At 51.6% G+C, this 14,172-nt stretch overlaps 1 protein-coding gene across 1 annotated transcript; it reads right to left on the bottom strand.

Annotated features, from left to right (window-relative positions):
* Positions 1 to 333: 333 nt before the first annotated feature.
* NAT16 (N-acetyltransferase 16 (putative)) lies at positions 334 to 6,236 on the bottom strand. Its single transcript, XM_016199060.2, is given in 5 exon segments — positions 334 to 745; positions 747 to 1,051; positions 1,674 to 1,898; positions 2,652 to 3,059; positions 3,624 to 6,236. Coding segments are annotated over 4 exon segments (1,197 nt in total). The 5' UTR covers positions 3,054 to 3,059; positions 3,624 to 6,236; the 3' UTR covers positions 334 to 480.
* Between the last annotated feature and the right edge of the window lie 7,936 nt (positions 6,237 to 14,172).

The raw sequence follows: 14,172 nt of genomic DNA on the forward strand, positions 1-14,172 counted from the left end.
AATGGAGCAAGCTCAGAGGGCTTGAGTAAGAGCAGAAGGAAGAAAATACGCATGAGACAGCTGTGCTACTGGAGAGGTGCTAGGCATTGCACGCGCTTCAGTCTACTTCCATCCAGCAGGAGGCACAAGGGAGAAGCAAGAGAGGACAGAGTTCACTCCCAGGCTAGGGCAATGGACAGGGAAGAGCTCTGAAGCCTGTGAAGGAAACAGTTCTTTGCCGGGAAAGCAAAGGGTGGACAGTAGCAGGGAAAGGGGCTCCACCAAGCCAGGTGATTCTGATCTGGCTGTGGGCAACAGCGTTGGGGGGGGGGGGGTTAGAGACAAGATGGCAGATAGAGATTAGGGGGGAAGGAAAGGGAAGGGGCTGCAGTGGGAGATGGTAGGGCGCTGAGTAGGGGTGGAGCTTGCAAATAAGGACAGGGCTTTCTGGGGACCTGGTGAAGGGGGGTCTAAAGTGCTTATTCTCAAGTAGTAGAAGCCTCAGATGTCAGCCTCCAGCAGGTACTGCTCAGTGTAACCCTTGACCAGCTCGAGCCCCAAGCTGGCCTGGCAGAAATAAGCCAGCTGTGAACACAAGTGGGGCACCAGGAAGAGCTGACACATGACGTTGAGGCCGGCAAGGCGCCGAGCCTGGCACTGCAGGTGCCAGAGAAGCTGGCTCTGCACCTGGGAGCAGTCGCAGCCGAAGGCATCGATGTTGAGGCAGCACCATGTGCCGTCGCCTCAAGGCGGGATAGGAAAGGGGTGTGCACGGTGTGATCACGCGCGGGCGCGGGCGGCTGTCCACGCACCACTCCAAGCCCTTGGCCGCCAACAGGTGCCAGTTGCTCCCGATCGGCTGGTAGGGCTGCGAGTCCTGGATGCTGGTTCCACCCGGGAGCACGTCGCGCTGCACGGAAATCGACAGCAGGAGGCCGGCCACGTCACCGCCTGCTTCTGCCCGGGCCTCAGTGGGCAGCGCTGAGTAAGTGCCGGAGGCCCGCAGCGCCGCCAGCCCGGCGTCCAGTCCTGCCAGCAGCGCCGGCGCGCGGAGCCGGAACAAAAGGATGCCCTGTGGGGGGCACAAGTGAGCGCCCGAGGGCGGCGGGAGGGCTGGCGAGCCCGGCGCCACTGCCTCTCGGCGTTTCGCTCCCACATTCACGCCACGGGGTCCCACTTGGGCCCTGCAGGGGCATAGACCGTGCTTTACAGGGTGAAGTGAACATGTGAAAGCCTGGGTCCCGGAGGATAGCATGGATGAACCAGAGGCAAAGCCTCGGAACAGGAGGCGTGGGGTCAGTGTGGAGTACCCAGGGGCCTGGGGATGTGGGCCGCCGAGTCTCCGAGGGAAGTGGAAGTGGGGAAGCAGATCAGTTGGCGGCATGAGGGAGGCGGAGGGAGGGTAAAGGCTCGGTGTTTGGGTTCCTGAAGGGAGACAGGGCTGATGTAGGGGAGGGAGGCAGGGCCACGGAAGTCGACTCCTGGGCTCTTCAGTCTCCCCAAATAAGGACTGAGGGTTTGGCAGCTGGGAGTCAGGAGCTGTTTGACTTCCCCTTGGCAACAGGGCATGGGTAAGGACTGGGAATCCCAGGGCAGGGCTCGTGGGCGCTCTCACCCGGTAGAGCCGGCAGAGAAAGAAAGCCGGTGCCTGGCTGGGCCTGGGGTAGGACGCCGAGCCCCCTTGTCCTTCTCACCTGCTTGGTGATTAGGTGGTATTTCTTTAGCTCCTGGGGACCCAGCTGGCGGTCCCGGGTAAGCCGTGCCACCTTGACCCGCGGGTGCTGTCGCTTGACCAGCAGCGAGCAGAAGCGCTGCGGCAGCCTGGCCTCGCCCTCGCCGCGCTCCCGGAGCGCCACGCGCAGCGCCTCCGCCAGCGCGGTCTTCTCGGCATCGATCACGAGCACCGACTCCAGCGCGATCTGTGGACCCAGGTCATTAGGGGGCCCCTTCCCCGCCTCCAGCCCATTCGGCTGGTAGGGCTGGCTTCTTCGCACACGCTGAGCGCTCCTTCGTCATTACCCTGGGCGCCAGGCCAGACCTGGTGCCAGTCCTGGGAGGTCTCCTCAGCACTTGGGTCTCGGATTCCAGAGCTGGCAGTAACGGTCATTCGCCGGGGCCGCTTCCACCTCTTGAGATGCTTTAGCTCCCAGTGCAAACAGGTCCCTGACCACTCGCCACGCCCCCTTTCATTGGGCCCACCCCCAGGAGATGGCCACGTCCCAGCTACCTACCCTGCTCCCTTCTTCTAGGCTTCTCCCCCAGCCCATCTCTGAACTAGTCCTGCACACCCACCTCAACCAGGCCTTCTTTGTGTGATTGTGTGAAAGGTCAGTCTATTCAAGAGTCCTGGCCCCACTCTACCTCCACTCCACCTGCTCCCCTCTTTTTGTGCTCCTGTGCCCAGAAACTCCTCAAACAAATCCTGAAATACCGATGCTCTCACCAATCCCTCCAGTTCCTCCACTATTCTGAGTTCTACAGGTCCCCCACCCCACCCTCACTGGTTAGGCCCCTGAATCTGAACGTCCTACTCTTTGATTCCAAAGCCTACTCTATATCCTCAGCAACCTGACAAGGACTGAGGGAAAGGCTTGCTCTCTCTCCTTCTTAAGATCCAGGCACCCAAAGGTGGCTTCACCCTTTTTCACCTGGGTCCCAGCCCCGGTTCTCACCGCTCCTCTGTTGTGCTTGGCCAGCACCATAGTACAGTTGGGATCCCCGAGCCAGCTGTGGTAGCAGCTGGGAAGATAGCCAAGGTCACCATAGATGCCTCCTGAAATGGCCAGCACCTCCTTAAACTTCTGTTATGTGGCCACCACAAGGTCCAACTGCTCAACCTTGGTCTTAGGCCCAGATCTGGACCTGGGCTTGGCCCCCAAGAACTTGGCCTTGGCCTCAGGCCCTGACTGGGACCCCAGAGGCTCTTTTTCAGCCTCCATCCCTGATCCAGACTTGGGCTTAGCCCTGGCCTCCTGTGGCAAGATTTCTGAAAGTGGCTCCACATCTGGCTCTGCCTCTTTTTTGGGGTTAGGGACCTCTGAGGTGGCTATGCCACAGCCAGCTTCCAGCTTCATTATACCCTGCAGAAAGAGAGAACCCAGCGTTGGGTCAGAGCCTCCTGTTTCCACATCTGGCCCCCTACACACAGTCCCCACAACCCCTTTCTACACAAACACTGCTTCTCTTCTGCTCTCCACACAGATCCTCCTGGGAATAGAGGGCCTCTAGCTCCCCCCTCCCACCCGCTTCAAGAACTCCCAATCCTACTCTGCTCCACCCAACCAGGATGCTTCTTAACACTCACAAACTCAGGATCTTGTCAGCCCCCCAGAGACTAGCCCCTGACCCTCATCATCCCCAGTCAGCCCAAAGACTTAAAGGAAAGAAGGGGGTGTAAATAATGGAGGGACATCCCCTCAAGGGCCCTACCACCTCTCTGTAAGAACATGAGAAAGGAATTCCTATCATCAGCACTCCCCTTCCAGGAGGGTTTTCAGGAAAAGGGAAGGATTCAACTCCCACCACCTTTCCTGCCACTGTCACTTATCATCCCAGGGCAAAGGGAGGGAGATTTAGACCCCAGATTTTCTTCATATTGCTGCCCTAGTGCCCTCCACCTCCAACACACATATTCAAATACAAACCAAAGGAGTGGACAGATGGACAGCTCCATTAGAAAATGTCAAGCCGTTCCTTCCAGGCTCATCAAAACCGCCCTTTCCTTCATCCTTGAGTCTGTTCCCTCCTTAGCAAGACTTAGCTCCCCTCCAGTATGATCATTTTGAAAAGGGCTCTGTTGGGGCTCCAACAAAAAAAATGTCCACCAAGATCACCCATGTGCTCTCCCCATTTTCCTCCCTTCCAAAGATGGAGTCCCTCCTCTCCTCTCTTCTCCCCCTTCCTCCTTTTAAAATTTGTTCCTGTAATCTTTGCCCCATCTCCCACACAGGACTTTCCCTGCCCTTCCCATTCCTCCAGGTTTCCTTTTTGGGTCAATTCCATGTAGATCTGGCACCTGTTTGGCCTCTGGTCTTTTCTCTTTTCCCTGCCAGAGACAGGGCCAAAAAGAAAGCCCCTTCCCCAAGTCCAGATGACTATTTCCCAGACCAAGCCATCAAATCCCCTTCCTCTCTCTTTTGGCCAGTTATAACTCCCCCTCACATAACCTGCATTAAACCTCATTAACAAACATCCCAAGGGACACACATACCAGGTACTTTGTGGAGGGTGAAATTGGCTTGGTCGGATTTTTTTTTAATATGTCTTTATTTATTTCACAGAGAGGAAGGGAGAGGGAGAGAGAGAGAAACATTAATGATGAGAGTCATTGATTGACTGCCTTCAGCACTCCCCCTACTCGGGATCGAGCCTGAAACCCAGGCATGTGCCCTGAGCAGGAATTAAGCCCTGATCTCCTAGATTACAGGTCATAGGTCGATGCTCAGCTGCTGAGCCACACCAGCCCCGAGGATTTTTTTTTTAACAAGAACTTGACCTAGGCTTGGGAGGGGCACCAAAAGGTGGGTTAGGGATGATTTTAGCTTCCATACCATAAACAGAGCTCATGTAAACACAGTGCTTACTATACAAACAAGCTTCAAAACATCAGCACCATCTTCCTCTTTTCAATCTGATGTTGATGCCTTAGGTTCTTCTAGGTAAGACAGTTCAGGCCAATATCATCCGAGGCACAGGCTCAGAGGATCTTAGAGCTAGGGTCACCAGAGACCACCAAGTTCAACCCATTTATTTCACAGTGAGGAAATCCATTCTCAAGATTGTAAGCTTTCCTGGCTCCCAGGCTAGTGGGGGGGCCAGGAAAATGTAAATTTTTAATATTTTTTTGTGTATCTAGATCTCCAAACCCAGTCTGAAAAGCAAAGATAGGAATTACTGGGTCCTTGGCAGGAATCAGATGTCCCAAATGCTAAGGGCTGAGCTGACTCAGAATCAGAGATGGGATTGTGGGAGGAACCCCCACTGCCTTCCCCCCACTGTCAGCAATTTCTAGGCCAACAACAAGGTGAAGCATCAGACTCCTTGCGTCAGACTCTGGAGATGATGGGCCCTAGAGATGCCTCCCATCTGCATCTCCAGGCAACCTCACCAGCTGTTCATGCATCCCTGGAAAGTGAAAGCTGGTAGTTTAGGGGTAACTTCAGCAATTCCCCACTGCCCCCAAGGGGGGCAGAATGTGAGCAACTTGTAAACTGGAGCATATCCAACAAATCTAAGACATTAGGCTTTTCTTTCCCTCCCTTGCTTTCAAGATGAGACTATTTTCAATGGTGTCTACATGTCAGACTAGGTTGTTTGTAAAGGGGAGGGGAGGGGATTCCCAGGGTCACAGGGAAGAAGGAAAGGCTTGCCAGTTCATCACCCATCTTTTCTTCCAAGGCACTCCTCTCTACTCCTATTCCATTTTGGGGGGATACAAAGATTCCAAGGCCCTTAAACCCTGGAGGAGGTGGGTGCTGGGGAAAAAAATAAGGCCAGGGGTTCCACGCCAAGCCAAAGCTGCCAACCAGCTCCACAACCTTTGCTCCACACACTGATCACTTCCCACCCTCCAGTATGATACCCTCCAATTTGGCTCCTTGAACTATAACTCCCATAAAGTGTCTAGGCAGAGGCAGTCCTGTGCCTCCAGGGCACTGTGGGAAACGTAGTTCAGGCATCACGTGGACCAAGTTCCAGGAAGAGGGGCAGCATTTCCCTGCCATCCATATCCCCACATCCTTGTATCTGTTCTTTCAATCTCATAAACGTGAATGATCACTGTAGGGATAAGGGGAGGATTGAAGTCATCTCTGGGCATGCTGGGAGCCCCCCCTTCCCACCTCCACCAGACCCCACACACCTGATATATTGATGCCCTTGAGATCCCAGCTTTTGGGAGCTGGAAGAAGGAGGAGAGAGAGCAGAGAGACTGAGACAAAGAGATGGCAGCTACACAAAGCGCCCAAGTACCAGACCAGAAAGGAGGAGAGCATAGGCAGAGAGGAGACAAAGGGGGACAGGGAGGTGGGGTCAGAGAGGATAGGAGAGGGGAGGGCAGGCATGGACACGGAATCACAGACGCGACACCTCGTGACTCAGGGCTCAGCTGATGCAAAAAAAGTTCTAGCACTGCACCCCCTCCCCAGGGAGCCAGTAAAGAGAAAGCAGAGTGACACACCCCCTTCTCTCGGGCGTGGGGTGGGGGAAGGGGTCAAGGAAAGGAGGGAGCCGGAAAAGAGGCTGGAGGAGAGCGGAGACCTGGAGGAAAGAGGCCGGGGCGACAAGACGCAGTGGGGCAGAGGCGCGGGTGGAGGAAGGCGGACCAAGGAGTGGGGGGAGGGGTGCCTCGGAGGGGCTGCACTGGAGGGTCTTCCCCGGAGTGGGGTGGGGAAAGAGGCCGGTAGGGAGATTACAAGGAAGCTCACTTGGCAGGGGATCCCCCAGGCAGCAGATCCGGGGGCGGGTGGGAGCGGAATGGCGACGGGGGGGTAGGGATGGTGGAAGGGGGGGCGCCCCGGAACACCTGAGGTGAGGTCTCCGTCTCAGTTTTCCAGGTCACGGAACTGGGAGGGGTTTGGTCCTGGGGGCGCAGCGGCTTTCTTCCCCCGGGGACGGAGGTCTCTGCTGTCTCTATCCCGCGGTGGAGGAGCACGCCAGCCCCCGGAGGTCCCACGGCCCCCCTACCTCGCCGGAGTCGGACCCCGGGCCGGGATGCTGAGAAGCGGAGCGGGGAGGCCGCGCAGGCAGCTCACGGTGCCGAGATGGGGTCACTTCGCACCCCCGAGGGTCTAATTCGGGTGACGCACAGACTGTATCGGTCCAGACTCGGGAGTTCGAATGCGAAAGCGGGGTGCGCGCCGCAGCTCACTGTCGCGCGCGGGCTCCGGCACCCAACGGTTCGGGGCGCGGGCGGTGCGTGTGGCTCCCGCGGCGACACTCGGCTCGGCCCCGGCCGGCGACTCCGAGGGGCGGAGACCCCAGCGGCGAGGAGGAAACCCGGCGCGGATCCGGAGCGGACTCGGGGACTTGCGGGAGCGGGGCGGGGCGGGGCGGAGAGGACCCCTGGCGGGCGGTCTTGGGGGCGGGGGCGGCCGGGTGGCCTAGTCCCGCGGACGAGACCCCGCCCCTCGCCCTGGCGGGGCGGTGGCCAGAGGATGGGGAGGCGACTCTGACTTAGTTATCGCCCCCTGCCCGCAACACCCGGTTTCGGGAGTCTCTGCTGCCCGCAAAACCCTTCCTCCAGGACCAACCCCCCGAGCGTGGTCCCCTTTCTCCGACCTCCAGACGACAGGTAAGAGCCTCCGGAAAAGGACCCGGAGCTGGCGGCCCTGGGGACCGGGTCCGAGAAACTGATAGAGGAAACTGGAAACCCTTGAAGTTCGGGAAGGGAAGAAACACCACGAGGCTGAAGAAACATGGAGGCTGAAAAGGAGCAGAGCGAGGCCAAGACGGGTCGAACGGGTCCCGGTTCCCCCGGGCGCAGATCAGCCTTGTCCCCCAGGTGCACACGTTGGCTCAGCTCACACTCAGCCGCTCGCGTCCCAGGGGACAGGAGGCAGCAAGGCTCCCGCGGGGCAGCGCGCAGAAGGGAAGCCTCTCGGGTGCATCCGTGTGCACCAAGCACGTGCACACACACCTCTGCGCACACGCGCGCGCGGGGATCTTAGCCCGCGGGGCTCGGCACCCGGGGCCCACCCAGGTGGTGACAGGAAGGATGGGAGGGAAAGTGTGGACCTGGAATCCGACAGGCAGCACTGCCCCTGACTCTAAGAAGCGGTCGCCCAGCCTCTTAACTCTTGAGCCCCCCCTCCCCCCCCATCAAGTTAGATAAATACGCCTCCAGTTGTACCCTGTAAAGAGCCAAGAAAGTGATGGATGTGAAAGCCCTTTAGTAACTGTAGAGCTCTGTAGGGGGTATTAAGGTCAGCTGAGGATGGGACCCCCTCCTGTGTCCTCCTTCTAGGGCCTGCCCAGCTCCCATGCTCCCCACTTCCCACCAAAGTTGATCCCTCCCCTATCTCATTCCATTTTTATGCTTCCCAATGTGGTGACTCCATGACCTGGTAAACTGATCCCATTGATTGCATGTGATAAGATGGTGGATCATGTTCCTTCACTCCCACCCACTGCCTGGTTAAAGGGATGAATCTCATCTCTTGAATTCTAGCTCCAGGTCAGCCAATAAAGTAATTGACAAATCACTCAACAGTTTTTTTAATTCTCACCCAAGAATATTTTTTCAATTTCCATCACAGAGTGGAAGGGAGAGAGATAGGAAGAGAGAAACATCAGTGTGAGAGATACACATCGATCGGTTGTTGGGGATGGAGCCTGCAACTGAGGCACATGCCCTTGCTCGGAATCGAATCCAAGACCCTTCAGTCCACCGACTGACGCTCTAACCACTGAGCCAAACCAGCTAGGGCTCAACTTTTTTTTCTTTTTTTTTTTTTTTAATAGAACACCGCCCTCCCACCCCCCATTTCTGATTCTTGAAACTGCTAACATGGTGCACATCTCACAAAGCATCTCAGTCAAGGTAGATATGCTCAGTTGTGTGAAAGAACCTCAAAAAGTTAAAGGTATTGAAGGAAATAGTCACTAGTGACAGAACAGAGATGCAATCACATTCCAATCCCTCCCCTTTCACCAGAAGCTTCACCTTCTGCCATCAGAAACTCTTGGACTGGTCCAACATTCATGTACTTCCAGTTTCCTCAATCAGACTTGAAAGTTTCCCAAAGTCCCAATTCCCTCATATCCATTAGTCAAAGCAAGATGTCACTGCTCACTAGCCAGTCAAAAGCATCTGGTTCTAGTCTAGTCTCAGAGTGTTGGCCTGTGGACTAAAGGGTTTTGGGTTTGATTCCAGCCAAGGGCATGTACACAGTGGTTGCAGGCTCGATCCCGACCCTGGTAGGGGCTCATGCCAGAGGCAACCAATCGATATGTCTCTCTTTCCCTTCCACTCTCTCTGAAAAGCAATGGAAAAAATATCCTCAGGTGAGGATGGAAAAAAAAAAAAGCCATCTGGTTCTAAAACCACCGTGCTCAGATTTCTCCATCTTGACTGTCCTGGAAATAGGGGGCAGTGGTGGTAAGAAGTTGAAAGATGACTGATTAATCTGGCTGCCTCCCCAGCAAGAGAGAACCAAAGGCATTCAGCATCCTTGTCAAAAATATATATATTTTATTGTTATTAATTTTAGAGAGAGAGGAAGAAAGAGGGAGAGAGAAACATTGGTGTGAGAGGGTAACATTGATTGATTGGCTGCCTCCTGCTGAAGATGGAACCCGCAACCCAGGCATGTGCCCTGACCAGGAATTGAACCAGAGACCTTTCAGTGCATAAGATGATGCTCAACCAACTGAGCCACACCTGCCACGGCAGCATTCAGCATCCTTAAATGCTCTGCAGATGCAGGGACGAGGGCCATCACCCTGTGCTACAAGTTTTGAAATCTGCCAAGGTCAAGGCCATTATGGAGTGGAAGAATGATCTGCTAGTTGAAAGGCATCTCAGGCCTGGGTTCCAGGGCCACCCTGTACTCACTACTGGTTTTAATATGTGTGAGCCACAGAACCATTTAGCATATTTGCAAAGCACTGTGGCTTAATCCTCACAACACTGTAGGATGGGTGGGATTGTTTTGTTTTTGTTTTTTTGTTTTTTTTATCTTTAAATATGTCTTTATTGAGTTCAGAGAGAGGAAAGGAGAGGGAGAGAGAGAGATAGAAACATCAATGATGAGAGAGTCATTGATGGGCTGCCTCCTGCACACCCCCGACTGGGAATCGAGCCCGCAACCCGGGCATGTGCCCTGACAGGGAATCAAACCTTGATCGCCTGGATCCTAGGTCGACACTCAACTGCTGAGCCACACCCGGCTGGGCCTGGTGGGATTGTTTACAAATGAAGAAAGTGGGTCTTGAGAGGTTCCATGACTTGGGCTAGGTACCATAGCTAGCAAGGGACACTATCAGTTCCTCTGACTGTAAACTCACACCCTACTGACCACTCACCCCTCAGAAATCAAGTGTCCTTTGTAAAAGCATGAAATCACTTTGCAAACTATAAAGCACAAAACAAATGCCAGTACCATTAATGCTGGAGATTTCCATTAGTCACTCTGATTTTGTAAACACCTTGGGCTCCTGCGTATTGGCTGTAACCCTCATGCTGGGCTTGTTTATTTGGGTCTTTTACTTGGAGAGCTTATTGTTTGTCTTCCCTCTGGGCCAGGTATGTCTTACTGTCAGTAGGGTGCTACCTTTGATCTGTGTCGTTTGAGTTGGGTCCATTTTCTACTGCAGGGCCCTCCCCATCCCCCCTTTACTCTCCCATCCTTTCCCCACAATAGATCACCTGGATCTTCTTCCCAGGTTTTCTGAGCATTGCTGCCTCTTGGTATTCTAGAGACTAGGACTTCTTCCTCCAGCTTTGTGAGTACTGACTGTTCTCTCTGACCCCTCTCCTCCCAAGGCTCAGTCCCCTGCCCTCCCCCTGATACAGTGACCACAACTCCCTCTACATGGGCAATTCCCCAATCCTTATTGATTGGGGAATTGTCTTAACTTTCCAGGGCTTCTGCAGTTGTCTGTGGAACCTCTGCACTTGGATGAGAACAGTGAAATAAAATACATAAAAGTGCTTTACAGGAACTGAGCTAGATACCTCATATACTTTATGTTGTACAACCTTCATGCAAAGCTCTTTTTTCTGATAGGAAGGAGACCAAAGATCAAAGGGTTAAGTAATTGGCCCACAGTCACAGAGCCAGTGAGTGCCTAAAAGCCTTGCTCAGAATTATAGCACTGAAGAATCATCCGGTATTACAGATGCCACGTACTCACTGGTGACTTGTGGTTTCCTCATCTTTCAAAAGGACATAGTAGCTAACTTCCAATAAGGATTGAATAAGATAATGTTTGTAAAATGTCTGGCATAGCATAGAAATTCAATTAATGGTAGGTATTATGATCTAGCCAACTGGAGAAGTAATTCTCAAATGGGGTGTATTACAGCTTGTACACTGGAATTCAGATATAACCAAAGACTCTTGTTTATTATTCTTACAGGACTGTCAAATGCTAGGAACTTCATGAATCAGGGAACAGAAAGATGGGAAACTATTGAGCGTGACTATAAATTCTTTTAGAACAAGATTGACATCACAGTTATCTTTATATTGAAGTAAGTTATCTGGTACTTAGTTCAGGTCTTGGCACATAGTAGACAATAAGTATGTTACAAACGGATGAATGAATGATTTCAGTCTATTTCTGCAGTTGGGGAGAGTAAGACCAGACTGATTATTTATTAAAGGTCACTCAATTGGGGATAGCAGGGTTTTGGTCAAGATGACAATAAGACACTGTACTTACCTCCTCCTATGACCAAGTCAAAATTACAACTAAATTATAGAACAATCAACCTGGATAACCATCTGAAGATTAGCAGAACAGAAGTCCTATAACTAAGGCTATAAAGAAGAAGCCACATCAAGACTGGTAGAAAGGTCCAGCCGGCATGGCTCAGCGGATGAGCATAGACCTATGATCCAGGAGACAGAGGTTCAATTCCCGGTCAGGGCACATACTCAGTTTCGGACTCAATCTCCACCAGGGGGCATGCAGAAGGCAGCTGATCAATGACTCTCTCATCACTGATGTTTCTTTTTTTTTATATGTCTTTATTGATTTCAGAGAGAAGAAGGGAGAGGGAGAGGGAGAGATAGAAACATCAATGATGTCTCCTTAAAGAGTCTGCACACAAACTCATTTGCAGGCACTCACCCTGGGCTCCAGAGAAAGGACAGTACAAGGGGGGAGGGGGTGTGCCAGAGACCTACAAGGAAAAACTGAGTTTTGTGGCTTCAGGGAGAGGTCTGGAGGGATGGCCACCACTGTCCCTGTGTGAAGCCCTCCTCCAGAGTGGCTGAAAGACCCCATCTTTCCTGTGTTGAGCCCTCCCCACTCCCACATGCCCAAATCTAAATCTGCATTAACCTAGAGATCTCCACTTCCTCCACTCTGATGACTCCCTGGGACTCAACCCCACCCCATCCAACTCATCCATAATCCAAGGCTTTTTCAGTGGCAGCAGGCTGGGCCTGTTGCAGTCTTTTGTTAAAAACAAATAAAACACACAACAAAACAAAAAACAACTCTCAAGGAATTCTGGTCAAGATTGTGGGACAGGGGTGGGGGTGGGCTGCCAGAGACATACAGGGAGAAACTAAATTGTGTGGTTTCAATGGGAGGGCTAGAGGGATGGCTACCATTGTACCTGTGCTGAACCTTCCTACTGCAAGGCCAAATCTGAATCTGCATTAGCCTGGTGTATTTCACAAGCTCCACCCTAAAGGTCTGCAGGCCCCAGGCAGGTGGGGGCTGGCCTCAGCGTACCATGAGACTTTTGCCAAGTGGTCTCAATATTAGCACTGGCACCAAATCTGAACCTGCATTAACCTGGTGAATACCACTCGTCCTATCCTGGTGACTCCCTGGGACCCTGACTCACCAAACTCACATACTGAGGCTTTTTCAGTGCTAAGCCTTATAGGCAGCTGGCAGGTGGTGGCAGGTCTTGGGTGCCTTGTGTTTTTGCTAACCTGCCTTTGACCTGACCTGGGGTGGGTAAGAACATAAGTATGAATAATAAAATGCCAATGACTATGTACCATCTACAATCACTTTAAGTATAAATTAATTAAATGCTCAATTGAAAGATATAGAGTAGCTGAATGGATAAGAAAACAAGACTCAAACAAATGCTATTCACAAGAGACCGACTTCAGATTGAAAGACACACAGAATCTGAAAGCAAAGGGATGGAAAAGGGTATTTAATGCAGCTGTAAGCCAAGGATTAATGGCCAACTCCAGGAGCTAAAAGAAGAAAAGAAAGATTTCTCCTACAGATTTCATGGAAAGCATGGCCCTGCCAACACCTTCATTTGACCTCCAAAACTGTGAGACAATAAATTTTTGTTGTTTTAAGTCTCCAAGTGAGTGGTATTTTTTTTATGGCAGCCCTAGGAAACTAATTTAGCACCCTTTCTTCCCAAGATGGATCCAGCCCCATTTCTAGATCTGTGAAGGAAACCTCCATTCACTCCCACCCCCAGCTGGGTATCTGATACAGGGCACAACCTGCAAATTACATGGCTGATTCCCTCTCACTAGATCTACTGGACTCATTTCATTCGTTCAGCACTCACCGCACACCAGGCATCATGATCACCAAGACATGGTCAAAACACAAAAATGAACAAGACACACTTCCTGCCCTTAACACTGGCATTTAATAATATAAGATAGAAGATAACAAACAAGCCATATGTTGGTGTAGCAAAACAATGGTTTGCATAATGTGATAATTCACACAATGCAATCACATAATGTAATTCTTGTGATGTGGTTGTGGTAAAAAAAAAAAGATTTTGTGGAAGAGCTGGGTGAGATAATATTGAAAGTAGCTAACATTTATTGAGCACCCTGCCAGGCACTGTGCTAAGTATTTAATTAAATTAATTTAATTAATTAATTTTAAAAATGTATCTTTATTGTTGAAAGTACTACAGATATCACCCTTTTTTCCCCATTGATCCCCTCCACCCCGAATCTGCCCCCCCAGGACTTCACTATACTATTGTCTGTGTCCATGCGTTATGCATATATGCATATAAGGTCTTTGATTAATCTCTCCCCACCCACTCCCCCACTCCTGCCTTCCCACTGAGATTCATCAGTCTGGATCTATTTTGTTCCTCAGTCTATTTTGTTTATTAGATTCCATATATGAGTGAGATAATGTAAAACTGAATCAGGAAGAATCAGAAAACCTGAATAGGCTAATAACTGATGAAATCGAAGTAGCAATAAAAAAGTCTCCCAGCAAACAAAAGCCCTGATCTGGAGAGCTTCACAAGGGAGCTTTCTAATTCTTTAAGCTGTAAGGTTAGATAGTTTACTAAAAATTTTTCTTGCTTTTTAAGGTAGGCCTGTAGTGCTATGAACTTCCCCTCTTAGGACTGCTTTCTCTGTGTCCATAGATTTGGGGTTGTTGTGTGGTCCTTTTCATTTGTTTCCAGGAAGTTTTTGATTTCTTTCTTGATCTTATTGGTAACCCATTAATTGTTTAATAACATGCTATTTAGCCTCTATGTGTTTGAATTTTTTTGAGTGTTTT

This window comes from Miniopterus natalensis, chromosome 3 (assembly GCF_054644295.1).
Source record: "Miniopterus natalensis isolate mMinNat1 chromosome 3, mMinNat1.hap1, whole genome shotgun sequence".
In the NCBI taxonomy this organism is placed as follows: Eukaryota; Metazoa; Chordata; class Mammalia; order Chiroptera; family Miniopteridae; genus Miniopterus; species Miniopterus natalensis.